The sequence below is a fragment of the Takifugu rubripes genome, chromosome 13 (genome assembly GCF_901000725.2).
Source record: "Takifugu rubripes chromosome 13, fTakRub1.2, whole genome shotgun sequence".
NCBI classification, from domain to species: domain Eukaryota; kingdom Metazoa; phylum Chordata; class Actinopteri; order Tetraodontiformes; family Tetraodontidae; genus Takifugu; species Takifugu rubripes.
Genome location: NC_042297.1, coordinates 19,953,472 through 19,968,849, shown reverse-complemented (window position 1 = coordinate 19,968,849; position 15,378 = coordinate 19,953,472). Strand labels below are relative to the sequence as shown.

The following is a 15,378-nucleotide window of genomic DNA, read 5'->3' as shown; positions in this document are numbered from 1 at the left end:
ATAATTGTGTGTAGTCATGGGAATAACAGCTGTGGTTGGACTGAATGCTTGATTAGTGCTGTTATGATCCAGTGGTGGGGGAAGAAGTTTTGACAGTAGTTTTTTCTTGTTTTTGTTGTTTTAACATATTTGTTTTATTATTATTGAGCATTATCTTAGCACAATTATATATCTGGCATCATTTTTTAGAGGTTTTGAGTCCTTCAGAGTCACTTACCTGGGTGATGTGCTCAGCCCTAGATTATTCTCTTGGCAGACTACCTGTCCGGGGAGGCAACGCAGTCCTTCGCTCTGCTACTCACATTACGTAAGCACATCATCAACGATACACACACAGCAGCCAGGTAGCTGCTCAGGGGGTGGATTGGAACGATCGAGACCAGCCAGATTGTTTGAGCAAGCTGAATGATTTTGAGAGGCATTTCACAAAACTAATGATCTGTTTTTCTTGCAGTTCATAGCTTCACATGTAGGTTAAGTGCTTCTCTTTAATTGGCAGGATTAACATTAAAAGGACACACTCTCACCATATTGTTTTAAAATATGAAATGTTTTTGATGCTGCTTGATAATAAAATGAAATCGAATAAATAGATAAGAAATAAAGGCTGGTGTTAGCGTCTTCCAAAACATGGAAAGTGTTTTGGTCGTCGAGGAATGTGCCAGAACACCTTCAGAGCAGCTCACCCAAGGGCGTAGCCTGCCTTCCACCATATGTGCACCCTCTCCGTGCCCCCGAAAGGGATAAAGTGGTTAAGGAGATGAGAGGAGAAGATGGGATAATAAATACACCCACCACTAGCGACTCTGTTGGCAGGACTATCAAGCTCAAACATACGTATATTGGCACCAAATATATGAAAACAAAAATTTTGTAGGCGGGTTGCTTTTCATGGCGGGCCTTATTTTAGATTTCCTGTGATGTCCGACCAGTTTGCTTCTACTGGGAAAGTGTCGCTGCATGAAAGTCCCTCATTAGACAAACAAGGCATATCTCTATACTGTGGGAAATATGTGATGTTGGGAGGGTTCAGCCATCTCCCATCACGAAAGTGGTACATTTAACCTTTTCCAAAATAACTTGTTCAAATCAGTCAGAATTTATTGCCATAAACCACCATTTACTAAATACTGACCACATTTTTTACTGCAAGAATTTGTGCCGGGGGCCCGTGAACTTCTTAATCAGGGCCAAAAGCCCTTATTTCAGGAAAGCTGTGAAACCTTCTGAATAATGGAGGTCATGTGACACATTCATACACTGGTTTAGATGACAAAAGACAGCAGGAGATTGGCAATTCTTTTTTCATGCAATCATATTTATCAATGTTTCAACAGTTGAACGATTACATTTCAAGGAAACAAATGTAGTCACGGTGATGTTATTCAGTCCCTCAAACATACCACGTTTAATCTTGGCGGTCTGTTGTGGAACACCATGTTCAATGTAGGATTTGGAGTTTAGTGTAATACTATATTGTGGGGTTAGATCATATATGTACCGTCTGCTGACGGGGTCCCGTGGATCAGAGCAAAGCCCACGGAGTTTATAATCCCAGCCATTTTTGATGATACACACCATCTGTTATGGTTAAAGTCTTCAAACGTCATAGGTGCTGTCCGACTTTCAAAAACTGAGAACAACAAAGTGTCGTTGCACTTATAAAGGTTTCAACAGCTGGAAACCGGAAGCAGGAGCTTAAGACTCTTCCAAGGGCTTAATAAAGAAGTGAAATGCAGGACAAAGAGATTAGAAGGAGGAATCTTATAAACCTGTTCTGGCAACAGTTCAGGGAAAGTTTATCTTTCAGGCAATGCTGCTGAGAAGGGATTGAATTTATATTGTGGTTTTTATGTTGTGGTATAACAATGGTGTAAAACTACAATGAGAGATGTGCAGATTGTGCACATGGTAACAATGAAACCACATTATCTCCTATATTTGTATCATGTTGTGAGAGTAAAAACAGTAAAACTGGAAGAGGTGGACAAACCCAGACTCATTTACTGTAGTTTAGTTCAGGTCAGAATTTTGCTCAGGCTATTTGTGGACTGTCAAACTCAAGAAGTTCAAATCTGTCCCTATCTCAGTTTTTGCCACAGAAGCTGCACAGCAGCTAGTTTGACAATAACTGGAGCACGTGAACATTTTGGTCACGCAAAGCAGGATCTCCATCACACAGCAGTAACAGAGTTGAGTCCTCGTCCTGTTCTTGTCACGCGTGATCATGTCAGGACGACTCTGCTGACATGGAAACAGGACACAACCAATCAACATTCAGGTCCCTGTTACTGCATAATTGATGCTGCAGCGACACGAGAGACTTTTCAGGGCTCCTGAGCTTCTATCTGCTGCCATAAACCTGCAGCGATGCACAAGACCAACGCGAGAAGGTATCTGAGCACCTCTTCAGATCAGCCCAACAGAAACCTGCAGCTTTAAAACGGGTCTGATGGCGTTAAAAGTGGTTTAAATGTTGTAGTTGTGAATGAAATGGAGCGTTTGCACAACCGGGTGGGGGGGGGGGATGGGATCATTTGCAAAATTGCCACATTACGACGGGATCACATCCAGATCTGTACGCCTTAAAAACGATAACACCTCCTTTGTACTAAACAAAAATGAACGTTACCTTAGAGATTTCCATGATTAAAATAAATAGAAGCTTATTTCTTCGGTATCAAAGATGTAGGAGTGACCATTAAACTGTGGTACAGATTCCTGTTTTGGATTATCACATAATGCTTAAATAGATGCACCGCTGTGTCCATGTAAGAAGCCCTGATCCAAAATTTGATCCTTCCAATCCTTCTCAAAGGATCAATAGGCGTGTGTGGATCGGAGGGAAGCAGAAGCGTGATTGGTGTGTTGACAGGTTAGGTCTTGAGCGCCAGCAGAGTGATGCACACGGGGAACAGCAGTGTGGAGACGGCAGGGTGGTGCTGGAATGTTTGTCCTTTCAGGGTCTCCTGGTTGGTCTGGTCAGAGGTGGGGGGGCCCCGGGGTGCAGGCACGGTGGTGGGTGGTAGGGTGGTGCGGCTGGCACACATGTCGTAAAGGTTTCCAGAAAACTGCGCCTTCCTCGACTCTTGCCTCAAAGACTCCCAAACAGCTGCTGCTTCACCAGGACAGCCCTTGAGAGCTGAGCTGGCACAAACGTGGAACGCATTCCAGGATCTTAAAGGAACCAAGACATCAGAGGCGCAGTGAGTCACGCAGGAGCGGCCAGATGACGTGAGGTTAATGCCTTAGCAGATCTAAAGCTCGTTGTTTTGGCTGAGCAGCGATTCAAGGTCACTGCTGTGATGAACAGCAGGACGCTGTGATGTCACACATGAATCATGTCAGACCACCAACGTGCGCGGTCTCATTTCTCATGTCTGTAGGCCTGTTTTGAGGGTTCTTTTTAACTGGAAACAGCAAAAAGAACCCATATTCACAAAGAATCCTAAGACTAAAATGAGCTTAATGACATAATAGTGATAATATTCTAAGTAAAATCTTAGAATTCCTGGAATCTTTGGGGTTTATTTCTTAGAATTTTCCCTTATTAATAAAGTTATTCAAAAAGCATCTTAGGGTTTGAGAGAGCTCCTAAGGTGGAAAACGGTTAAAAAGGTGTGAGGACTGTTTAGAGTCTCTGATGGAGCAACAGAGCGGAAGCAGCAAAATTATCCATAGAAATAAATAATACATTCATAAACATCCATACAAATATACAGCTTATATCTTATATGAAGCAATTTCCCTCTAAATATAGAATTTTCATACATTTCCTCCATGTGAATATACAATATTTAAGAAAGTTTGAGAGCAGCAGAGCAGAGTCTTCGCTCGGGGAACAACAGTAATCACAGTAACGGCTGCGTCCAGCATTAACAGCAAATAGATTAGCAGTAAAACTACCAGGATGGCCAGTAAACATCATCAAATCAATAGTAATCGGCATGTGCTTAAGCTTTTTTTAATGGAGTTTAAAGTTCTATGATCAGTTGATTTCGCTGCCACAGTTCAACTGTTCCTCCTCACTCAGATAAATGTCTCCGTCCCCTCACTCAGAGTTGCTTTCAGAAACTTTCTGATTGACTTTTAAGCTGAGACTCGTTAAGACTCTTTGTGAATACAGGTCCTGACTCTCACACATGCTGGCGTGTTGGATACTGAACCAAGTCAAAAACATTAACTTCATTAGAGGAAACGTCAGCAGAGGCATTAAACTCCTGGAGCAAACTGGGTTTGTACCTGCAGATGGCATCGATGTCCTGTGCGTTCTGGGCTTTCTCCGTTTCCACCAAACTGTCTCCAAGGGTGACTAAACACTGAGCAAAGCTCTTGTAGATGGACCCACAGGACACAGGAATCGCAGCTCCCAGACACGCAGGCGACAAACCTGCAGAGCAAAGACAAAGCAAAAGAATGCAGGAAAAGAGGGAATTCATGTGGAGTGAAAGACAATGTTTATGTTTATTTTCACACAGACATGATCCGGACAAATACAGAAATGTCGTATTTAGTTTATCCGGAGGGGGATCAGAAACCATTCAGCCAAATTCTGTGTGCAGGCTGAGCTGAGAATTATAGATCAAAGAGATCAAAGAGACGATAAAAGAGGAGCGTGATCAACACCTCGTTCTGGGGTTACGCTGGTGCAGCCTAGACGTGCACCGAGCATCGGTTTCACCTCCCAAACCCCAAACTGGGCTGGAAGAACGGACATGAGTGCGAAGTGTGAGCACGTCCTGCTGCACGAGCGCCTGAAAATCAGCCCGTTTCCTGTGGCCACAGATTTTAATCTGCCTGCCTCTTATCTTTCGGACATTTCAGATCCCCCTCGTTTATGTTGGTGGGGAAGCTACGTGCTAATGTGAAGATCAGAACATTTGCAACTTTCCTTTACTGGACGATTGTTTGGATTCTTTTAGTCGAGTCAGCTAAAATTTGCATCGTTCAGAGCTGATGTTTAAGGTTACAGTTCTTGCTCCTGCAGTTTATCTCATATTTGTCTTTCACAGCTACTAATATTAAAATAGACTGTTTTAATACTAGCTGTTGTTTTTAATTACAGAAGTTCAAATGATTGTTAAGGAAAAGTGTTTTCTTGCATATTTGCAATGAAAACACCCAAACAGTGGGATTAAGACCATAAAACAAAGGCTTTAATAAATCCTCAAATAGGTTTTTTTCCATCAGGCATCTTTAGTTATTCACAACATTTTCTGGAGGACCTTTCAAACTTCTAACATTCAGCTCCGTAGTTTGTCCAGTTTGTGCCACAAATATGAAAAATGTGGGAAAAAAACAACCTTTTTCAAACCCACAATAGCAGCAATTTAAGAAAATTCCTTACTGAGGCAGAGCGCGAGGGGCAGCAGCATCCTCACCAGACCTGGCCGAGACCTCATCTTTTGTCCCACGTGTGGACCACAGCCTCCAATTCCAACAGCGCAGTTTGCAAATCCAAAAATATCTGACGGGTTGGTATTTTATAACACGACGTGTCCTCTTCCCCGTTGGAAATTCATCAGATTCTGGAACGCTCAGATACAACCAGGCTGGATTATCAAAGGGGCCAATGTATCACACAGTAACTCTGTGTGTGTGTGTGTGTGTGTGTGTGTGTGTGTGTGTGTGTGGGAGGGGGAGCAGCACAGAGTCAAAGCCATAGAAAGCAGCAGACCAATGACAGCATCTCAACACAGCACAGTGGATTAGAGCGTTCTCATTTCCGGTGTTCAGTATTTAGAACATTTGAAATATAGTAAACCTATAAGAGGAGTTCAGCTCACTCAGGTGCTTTATTCACACGCTTCTATCTGTTGTTAAACTACGGTTTATGGAGGTCGACGTTGTGCCAAGAGGATTCTTGCTTTTCTGTGGACAGATGGAGAGGATGACAGCATTGCAGTCACCTGGGAGAGCAGAGCTGACCCAGGAAGCCTCCTGAGGAGGCCTGTTCTCCTGAGGACAGCAACTCCCCTGAGGTTCTCTGCTCTGCTCTGTGGAGCAACACTGGACGTGGTTGAGGCAGGCAAATTAAAAGGTGTGATCCTTTACACACATCCAGCCTGCTTTAAGTTGGCTGACTCTAAACTATCTTTATTCACTTTCCAGACTTGAATCCACCTTAATTCCTTCTTCCTCTTAGCCACCAAATCCTCTGCTGTCTCCCAGATGGCTCACATTCTGTGCATTAGTATAAATCCCAGTTCGCATCTCCATATTGACGCAGGAGAAATGGTGACCTATTGTTAATCTGAGGCTTAAAACTGCCATTAACTCTGGAATAATCGGTCTGTCTGTGCGGCTGCCACCAATCAATACGCCACGGCAGCGACTCTGGTGCTACCATGGCCGTTCATCTGCATTGACCATGTAAACGTCAGATGTTCCTCATTGACTTTGCGTTGGGATTCTATTTAACAGTGTTGAGTGAGCGTGATGACAAGTGTGATAACAACAGGAGGAAGAGTTCAGTGTCGCCGTCACTGGAAGTGTTTTTCTGCTTAGAACTGTGATGCCATTAACCTTGTTACATAAACAATTTACATTTGATTTCATTAACTAAATCACTGCCCAATTACTTTAAAACAATAATTTAATTCACTACAGGCAGCGTAGATGAGCATATGTCTCTTAATTGTGCTTTTTGATGTTTAGTCCTATTTCCTCTTTAGGCAATTTCCTTTTCTAATTAGTATGCACAAACTAATGGAAAGCATTTTTCCATTTTAAAGGAAAGATGAAAACAATAAAATACATATTAGTAAATCACTTTGCTGACGTTGTTGCACTTTATTCAGATTACGTAACTACTGTCTAACAAGGAGACAATGAGAGAGGAAAAGCTATTGTGCGCTTGTGTTGTGGTAATAATTGAAATAGCTGTATAAAACTGAGGACAGGATGCAGCTATTTTGAACGCTGGCTCTGGATTAATGCATTATGCAACACTGTTGGGAAAAAAATAAATCCAGATGAGATTAAGATCTGTTCGCTTTACCTCTTCCTCTCTCCTCGCTGCTCTATCCATTCATGGGATTCTCTTGCAGGTAAAATCACAATAGGTGATCTCATTTACACATCTGAAATGCCTTGAAGCACTAAATCAACGAATCTGACAGTATTTTAATAGAACTGTTAAATGTATAATCAAACTGCCAACAGTTAAATTAAATCGTCCTTTAAGCATCTACTCAACCTTTCACACTACTGCCACCTAGCGGTTGGTGATGCAACTGCACCGTGTAGGCAAAAACACCTCTTCTACTGTAAACACGCTTTTGTTGCTATAAGAGAAGGGATGGATTTACCAAACACGGAAAACACTTATTAAGATCAATCCTGATGAACATCTCTTGATTCTCGACTGCGAGGGAGGACCAAAGACGTGTTGCTCAATGCTGATGACCATCACTGCAGGTTCCCTTTCCTAAATGAATCAGTGGAAATTCTTCATCAATCTAAACAAAACCTAAAAGATCATTTCCGTGGTTGGTTGGGAACCACCCTCAAACTGAGGGTCGCTTCGTTTTTATCCAGGCGAGTTTACTCATAGCACCAGACACCTTATTTTGGACTCCAGAACTCGATCCTTGCACGTGATCCTGCAGGTGATCATTTATTTTGAGTCCGTAGATCATTTTCATCTGAGAGGTTCAGGCTGCTTTTAAATTCACCGGTTTGTCCAAATGCTCTTGTGCAACCGCAAATGATGGCGCTCTGCATAGGACTGCACTTACTAAATATTAAATGTCCCTATTCTATGACACCAGGTCTGAGCGGAACCCAGGTCTGAGCGGAACCCAGGTCCAATCAGGGTTTCCAATAGAGAGGTCGCCCATCACCGGCCCATTACACACCTGAATATGGATGAGAGCGAGGTGAAGGTGAAACCCTCCAAATACATGAAGCACTTTTAACGGGAACATGGATAAACTTTGTAAAGTTTTATTTCAGCAATGGTGCCAAAAACGGTGTTCTCTCTTTAACAGTTAAAAACAAATCACCTTCTTGGCAATTTACATCATATCCAGCACGCAAAATGCTGCCAAAGAGTATTTAAAGGGGGGGGTGGCTCCTTTTTGGACAGTTTGTCTGCTACCAGTCTGTAAAACTGAGAACTGAATGAAGGAATACAGTCTGTAAGCCTGTGACTGTCCGCGGTGCTGTGTGCTGCTACGCGTTTGTTGCAATCAAACTACAATACAAACTACAGAATCCGAACTACGGAAAAATCTGTTCTGCTCTTCAAAGCTGCCAGAGCTTCCGGATTCTCAAAACAGGGGTCTGCTGTCGTCACACGCGTCGAATACGTTAGAGTTTATTCTATAACGGGCCTCTAGATTTTCTTGCGGACGTTGAACGCCGCGGGGTTCCCGTAGAGCAGCCGGTCCCGCTCCCGCAGCTCCTCCTGCAGCTTGGCCTCGGTGACCCGCAGCTGACGGATGGTCGCTTTCATCTCTTTCATCTTCACCTCCATCAGGGCGATGATGTCCCGCTGCTCGTTCAGCTTCCGCAGCAGCTCCGCGGATGTGGTGCCGGTGGTCAGAGAGTAGGAGTGGTCCAGCGGGCTGCTGGTCACGCTCACGTACTGCACGGCCGCCTGGTTGGCGATGGAGCCGGCTTCCCCCGAGGAGTCGTCGTTAATCAGCTCTTCGGCGTTTTCGATCGGCGCAGCGTAACAAGTGCCCTCGGACTGAGTGGGCAACTTTGCAATGCCCAGGTACTCCCCGTTCTGACCTATCTGGACCACGGTGATGGTGTCGTCGCTGGCCTCTCCGCCGGCATTGCCCTCGGCTCCTTCTGCCGTATTGCCCAGTATGGTGTTGACAACAATACCGGGGGTCGCGGCGGCGGCGGGGGCAGGAGCCGCTGCAGAGGCTTTCCTGCCTCTGCCGCGCCGGTTCCTGCGCTCGTTCACCCCCCGCAGAGGGAAGAGCGACGGTACCCGAACACTGTAAGTCTTTCTTCCGCCAGCGAAGTGCACGCTGCAGACCCGGTGACCTGTGGTGGGTTCGAAGGTGCTGAAGCAGCCGCTGACCCCGGCCCGGGAGATGTTCCTGAGCCACTGTTCCCTCAGCGTGGTGTCTTTGGGAAATGTGTAGAAGCGCAGGTCCCGGTCACGATGCGAGTTGTTGTAACAGCCGGGCACACAACAGGTGAAGCCGGGCATGTTTGCTTCAGTGCCGACCGAAAACGCGCTTTGGTTTTACTCCCGATTATTTTGTTGTTTCTTTTTGTATGCGTTGTTTGAAAGCGCAATGGCCTGCAGCGGAACTACACGTCCCACAACGCTATCAACTTCCTGTTTGTTTTTCCACCCAAAGCGAGTCGCGTTTCTTCGTTCATTGAATGAATCCGCTTGAGTCTTACCGGATGAAGGCACGCAGATCGCGTATTAATGATGAATTCTGCATGGATGTTTGTGAGATTCTGTAGTAGATCTCTTGTTTTGTTCTGCACTATGTTATCAGGCCAAACGCCCGCCACTTAGAACTAGAATTCCCATAATTCCTTGCGCTTCCTGTCAAAGATGCGTCGAGCTCTGCCACCTGCTGGTCAGCATTCAGTACTACAATGCTGAGCTCAGCTGATAAAAATAAACTTGGTATTTATAGTACAGTTACGGGCCTAAAACATCTTGCTCTTGAGTTCTTAGAAAATAATTTTGATTGCCTTTTGGAATATGTATAAATCTCGTTACATTTAACAGGTCACAATAATGATGGTTGCCATTAGCATGCAAAAGGCATACAATTACTACTAACATTTCTGATAATAGGAATCTATTTGAATTCATTATGGATCGTGGACATCAATTCAAAGGACATAGTTGATTGATTTTTCCCTTAATCCAAACAATGAATGTAAACATAGTGTTTTTATTAAACTAAAAGTAAAATCTATGGTGGGAAAACTATGTGAGTGAAGCAATTCTGTCAGTGAATGAAACTATTATTTTTTACCTTTAGATTTTTCCAAAGAACATTCAACATCACAATAATCACATGATCCGTAATGTCTTCATTCCCTTAATGATATCTGTTAGACAAACATGTTTAGTTAGTTTACTGGAAAAAATAAAACTGAATTCTGAGTGCACCACACCAACAAACATGACATAACAAAGAAATCTGGAGCCGCCCTTCGTTTACCAAGTTTACATACATTTTTCATGCTCCGTATCGTTAAATCGCTAATTTATTTATCGGACTTTTTATATAGCAACACCACTTCCAGTACACCAGGTGGCGCCATGCAACCCAAAAGACGGTTACGACCCACCGCGAAACGAAGCGAATAAGAAACGCAGCACTTGTTTAATTGTGGCAAAAATCTAAAAATCAAAAATTTGTAGCGCTTCCGCAGCGTCGCGATGAGTCTTCGTTTAAAGACGATAGCGCATGAATGAGTTGATGTAAGACGGTTTCTAAATACTATATCGTACTATTGTAACTACCATTGAACCGTCTCTTTAGCATCTCTGGCGCTCCTCCTCTGTCGTTGCCGCACAAGTTACCATTAGCAACTGGCCAGCGCCCGGCTGAGCGCATAATCGCTGTCGATGTTGTCCTGGGAAACAGTAGGTAATTGGTATTTCCACTCTTTTGAGTTGTACTTGTAAGTGTTCGAATAACCCTTCTCAAAAGATAGACTTTAAATAGAAATGACGCGATGTACCTGCTTCTGTCCGGAGCCATTTCCCTTTGTAATGTGGCTGTCTGCTAGCTAGACGCGTTAGCTGATTTGGCTTATCTAAGGTAGCCCAGGCACTTCAGGAGTTTATTTGACTTAATAGCTTTTATTTCACACTTGTCTCTAATGAATCTGTGGGTACCTTCTGTCACCATATCGTTTTTTAAAATATATATATAACTAAAATCTATACGACAATGTTGAAGAGCTTAGCTTTACTTTTTTTATTACTTCAAAAGCTACTTTGCAATGTGTTTGATAAAGACAAGTGTGATGCAAGTTCCGCCACATGTGTACGTTTTGTGTAGTTTGATCTGAAGTCCTGTAGTTTGATGAGGAAGCTTTCACAGACTACGGCAGGCGTGGAGGTTTGGCGTTTCCGGTCGGGCTACCTAGGAACGAGACACCATATTCAGCCCGTAACGCTCACGTCTGTCATGGTTTGAAATGTGGTAAAAGGAAATAATGTTTTTATGATTCCTCTTTAAGCCCCGGTACCTAAAGTCTGACACAGTGGTCATTGTTTTTTATTTTCCAGAAATAAATAGATGCGACCAGGTGCTCCCACCACCCTCTTTGTGTTGTGACACGTGCCACAAAGCCAAATTGATCAAATCACTAAATATAACTACCTCGGTGCCAAACGTGTGCTCGTCGGGCACCTGAACGATTGGACTGAGGTAGAGACGGTGTGGATTGGTAATGGGTGTGGGACAGCTCGGGAATGGCATGTTCACTATGTAGCCGCACACAATGCGAGCGACTGTCAGAACCTGCTGATAAGAAAAACATGTTTGGACCTCCATGGGACGGTTTTGCTCGGTGGATATTGCACAGAGCTGGATTAAGTTTCTTTTTGATTGCCTATGAAAACAGCATAATGACTAAAACGCTGACCCATAATAAAATATATGAACCTGTCCATTCAACTTCATTAAATGTTCTTTTATTTTGGGTTTTTACAGGGACTGTAGGTGATTTACAGACGCAGCCAAAGCCATGTCAGACACACCGACCCGTTTGCTGGAATCTTTGTCAAGCTGATCATGGTTCGCACATAAAGTTGCTGTGGGCGGCGCTGCCATGTTGCCGGGAGTTGGTGTTTTTGGCACAGGGAGCACAGCTCGAGTGCTGGTCCCGATGTTAAAGGCGGAAGGCTTTGAGGTTCATGCGCTCTGGGGTCAAAGCGAAGATGAAGCACGCTGCCTGGCAGAAGAGCTCAGTATCCCATTTCACACAAGCCGATCAGACGACGTCCTCCTTCACCCAGACGTTGACCTTGTGTGCATTTATATTCCACCATCGATGACGAGGCAGATTGCTGTGAAAGCATTGGGTAAGTTGAGCCGCACGCACGTCTTTGACGTCTCTCCAGTCATTTAGTAACACAAAACAGGTGATTTTCCCACATCCACATCAAGGGAGTTGATCTATAACAGTGACTCGCTGTATCTGATGGCATTCCTGAGCTCTGGCCTCAGCTTCCTGTTTTAGTTGAAATTTCCTGAGTGAGTCCCCACAGAGGACTTATCCTTATCAGTACAGACAAAGAGCAACTGATTATTAACGTCCATGCAAACTAGGCCCATCCTCTGCGTTATCAGACATGAAGGAGACTTTAAACCCTCTGGTTTATGGATTAAAAAACAACCATTTTGATAGGAAACCAACAGGATATCCTCAAACTACAAAATGTTACATATAAACACACACACACCTTGAAATGTTGAAAATATTATGAAGAGGTACATACTAATACAAAAACCTAAAAGCTAGATCATGAATATGTTCTTTTTATTCATTTTGTACTGTGATAGTTTCAACGTGATTTCTCTGCTCTTGTCATAAAGTCATAAACTCTGTAGAAACTACGAAAGAGCTGGAGAATAGACGCGTGTTATCTGTTGCTGTGAGTTTACCAAATTACTCTTCCGTCCCCACAGGTATAGGTAAAAATGTGGTGTGTGAGAAGGCTGCGACTGCGGTCGATTCTTTTAAAATGGTCACAGCGGCCCGCTACTACCCCCAGCTGCTGAGCATGATGGGTAATACCCTGCGCTTCCTTCCGGCCTTTGTTGCGATGCACAAGCTGCTGGCCGATGGATACATTGGCGAGATGCAGGTCTGTGACGTGCGCGTCTACGGCCCGAGCCTCCTGGATCATTCGTACGGTTGGACGTGTGAAGAGCTGATGGGGGGAGGAGGTCTGCACACGGTCGGCTCCGCCATCATCGACCTCCTCAGCTTCCTCACCGGTGCGCGAGCCTCTCGGGTTCACGGCTTACTGCGGACCTTCGTCCAACAAAAAGGTTTGATCCGAGGAATCCGCCGCATCACCAGCGATGACTTTTGTTTCTTCCAGATGTTGATGGGCGGCTCCAGCTCGTCCTCATCTGGCGTGTGTTGCACTGTAATGTTGAACTTCAACATGCCCGGATCATTCGTGCATGAAGTCATGATAGTCGGCTCTTCTGGGAGACTGGTCGCCAGGGGGACGGAACTTTACGGTCAACGCAACGGCAGCAGAAGTGAGGAGCTGCTGTCCGGTGGCGGCGGGTGGGCGGGGCCAGAGTCAAAAGACATGCCCCTGCCTCACCTGCAGGGCTTGAGCGCCATGGTGAAGGCGTTGAGGCAGTCGTTCCAGGCTCACGAGGAGCGCAGGTCGTGGGCGCGGGGACCCGTCGCCTTGGCGCCCACGTTCGAGGACGGTCTGTACGTGCAGACGGTGGTGGAGGCGGTGAAACGGTCGAGCGGCAGCGGCGAGTGGGAGTGTGTGGAGGTTATGAGTCAGGAGCCAGATCCAAACCACAACCTGTGTGAAGCTCTGCAGAGAAATAAGAACTGAAGCGGCGCAACGGCTGCACCTGTCTGAGAAACTGGGTTCTTGTGTCTCCTGTGTTCAGTCTGTTTACATGACAACGACTACTTTTTCTGTTTAATATCTGGAGACATGAAACAAAGCTGTTTGAACCCTCACACTTCCTTCAGCCGTAACTTTTTAAAGCGCTTCTTAGAAAATAATTTACCGTTTTAAGCAGCTGGTGGGTGGGTTTGTTTTTATTCATGAACCAGTCCTGCCTCCGTCTCGTCTCGCCATTGCAGGCGAGCGGAGCTTTCCCGACGGCGGATATCTCTTCCTTTAGACGTTATCGTGTTTAATATCTGTGCAGCAACGACACCGTTTTCAGCTTTTAGCAAACAGATTAGTGCTTCACGCTCCGTCAAGTCACAAATTGTTTTTTTGGCTGCGGCCGGTCGCTCGGAGACCAGCGGCAACAACAGCTGAGTCTCCAGAGTGCTGCACGCGTTTACTGTATATTTATTATTATATCAGCACAAGCAGCACCTTATTCTGCTGTGCAGAGTTCAGCCAGTTCTTAATTTTTGATAGACCGGTGCAAAATAAGCTATCACGATGGTAGAAGGGGCATCTCCCTTTCTAAATGCCCAAATACCCCAGTTCCATTATCTGTTGAGGCTGATTCCAGCCCCTATCTTTGCAACTTAAGACCGTTTGGCCATTTTAAAGATACCAAATTTAAATGACTTTAATAACCACCTCCAGGATGCAGGTCTATTTACTAAAAACCACCTTGTTTGTTTGGGGTTTGTTTTGTTTTTTTCTTTTGCACAAGTTTGATGCTCAAATAACTGATTTTAGGGGCATTGTTGCATTAAATTAGACATGGGGTGAAGGTGCCTGCAGCAGACAGGCCAGGTTTTACACAGATTATTAGATGGGACTTGTTTACGTTTGCATCCATAGCGGGGCTACGCTGGTGCAGCATGTTTTCTGAGCTGTATTAGTGGTCGAGGTCAGAGTTCAGACGTGACTGATTCACTTTGACTTGAGCCTTGAATGTGACTATATGTGACAGAATGTAAAGTGTGTTTGCTCAGAGTTTACATGTGTTACAGTCACCACCTGCACCTCAGGCCCGCTGAGCATCCTGGACAAGAATCAGTGTTCTGGTTTGATATGAAAGGCCTCTCCACACACACACACACACACACACACACATACCAACCATCATGTTATGACAAAGTCCACTGCAGACCACTGTTTTCTATTTTATTTGCACTGAAAATGTATCAAATGCTACCTGTTTTACTACTCAGTGTAACGTCTAAACCAGCCAGCTCACTGCAAGAATGAATCTAACATTTGTATAAGGAAGACTATTTTTTTGTATTTATTTATGTCTGTGTGGAAAAAGTTTCCTGTTGTTTGTGTTCAGTGTTCCTCCTGTGGATATCCGTTTAAAGGTGTAATATTTAAAGTGTTTAGATCTGGTGGTGTTTTAATTTCATTTGGGAATAATGCTCTGTTCTCATTCCCAACAGAGATTTCCTTTAATAAATACCATTTTCTCTATTCGGTGTTTGTCTGCCATTCTGTTAAAACAAGGTGTTACACGCCTGCCGGTTGCATGTGATGTTTATTTTACATGCTTGTTTCCTTTTCTGTTTTTTTACATCACCTGGAACAGTTTTAGGATATTTTTACCTGCTTGATGCAACATGTTGGTTCATGTTTCCTTTGCTGTCTCCAGAGTTTCCATGTCTCCATGGAGCCATTTCCACCCATGAGGATGACGCCGCAACTAATTTAATTTGCTGGACCGGTTCCCAAGCTGGGAATTTGTTTTGCAATTTAAACTTTCGACACCATTAATCCTAAAG

General features: G+C 44.4%; 3 protein-coding genes across 4 annotated transcripts; 1 reads left to right on the top strand and 2 right to left on the bottom strand.

Moving 5' to 3' along the window:
- Positions 1-1,311: 1,311 nt before the first annotated feature.
- Positions 1,312-10,724, bottom strand: nrn1lb (neuritin 1-like b). Its single transcript, XM_003970053.2, has 4 exons — positions 10,681-10,724; positions 5,348-5,528; positions 4,243-4,390; positions 1,312-3,177 (listed from the first exon to the last, which is right to left on the bottom strand). The coding sequence occupies exons 2-4, from the start codon at positions 5,400-5,402 to the stop codon at positions 2,877-2,879; spliced, it is 504 nt and encodes a 167-aa protein (XP_003970102.2). The 5' UTR covers positions 5,403-5,528; positions 10,681-10,724; the 3' UTR covers positions 1,312-2,876.
- Positions 7,932-9,926, bottom strand: thap11 (THAP domain containing 11). Its single transcript, XM_003970052.3, has one exon. It carries the CDS (start codon positions 9,170-9,172, stop codon positions 8,339-8,341), a length of 834 nt encoding a protein of 277 aa, XP_003970101.1. The 5' UTR covers positions 9,173-9,926; the 3' UTR covers positions 7,932-8,338.
- On the top strand, positions 10,242-15,070 carry gfod2 (glucose-fructose oxidoreductase domain containing 2). Of its 2 annotated transcripts, none has more exons than XM_003970051.3 (3): positions 10,242-10,582; positions 11,661-12,031; positions 12,639-15,070. In XM_003970051.3, the coding sequence occupies exons 2-3, from the start codon at positions 11,779-11,781 to the stop codon at positions 13,538-13,540; spliced, it is 1,155 nt and encodes a 384-aa protein (XP_003970100.1). In that variant the 5' UTR covers positions 10,242-10,582; positions 11,661-11,778; the 3' UTR covers positions 13,541-15,070. The 2 variants fall into 2 exon arrangements, with proteins under 2 accessions (XP_003970100.1, XP_011608627.1); XM_011610325.2 differs by having other exon boundaries at positions 10,243-10,586.
- The last annotated feature ends 308 nt before the right edge of the window (positions 15,071-15,378 follow it).

Excerpts from the sequence above, each read along its gene's own strand:
- thap11 (XM_003970052.3), bottom strand. The coding sequence starts at position 9,172 with ATGCCCGGCTTCACCTGTTGTGTGCCCGGCTGTTACAACAACTCGCAT.
- nrn1lb (XM_003970053.2), bottom strand. The coding sequence starts at position 5,402 with ATGAGGTCTCGGCCAGGTCTGGTGAGGATGCTGCTGCCCCTCGCGCTC. Across the intron at positions 4,391-5,347 it reads GCCCCTCGCGCTCTGCCTCA|GTTTGTCGCCTGCGTGTCTG; the intron begins GTAAGGAATTTT and ends TTTGCTCTGCAG. Across the intron at positions 3,178-4,242 it reads GACATCGATGCCATCTGCAG|ATCCTGGAATGCGTTCCACG; the intron begins GTACAAACCCAG and ends GGTTCCTTTAAG.
- gfod2 (XM_003970051.3), top strand. The coding sequence starts at position 11,779 with ATGTTGCCGGGAGTTGGTGTTTTTGGCACAGGGAGCACAGCTCGAGTG. Across the intron at positions 12,032-12,638 it reads GATTGCTGTGAAAGCATTGG|GTATAGGTAAAAATGTGGTG; the intron begins GTAAGTTGAGCC and ends CCGTCCCCACAG.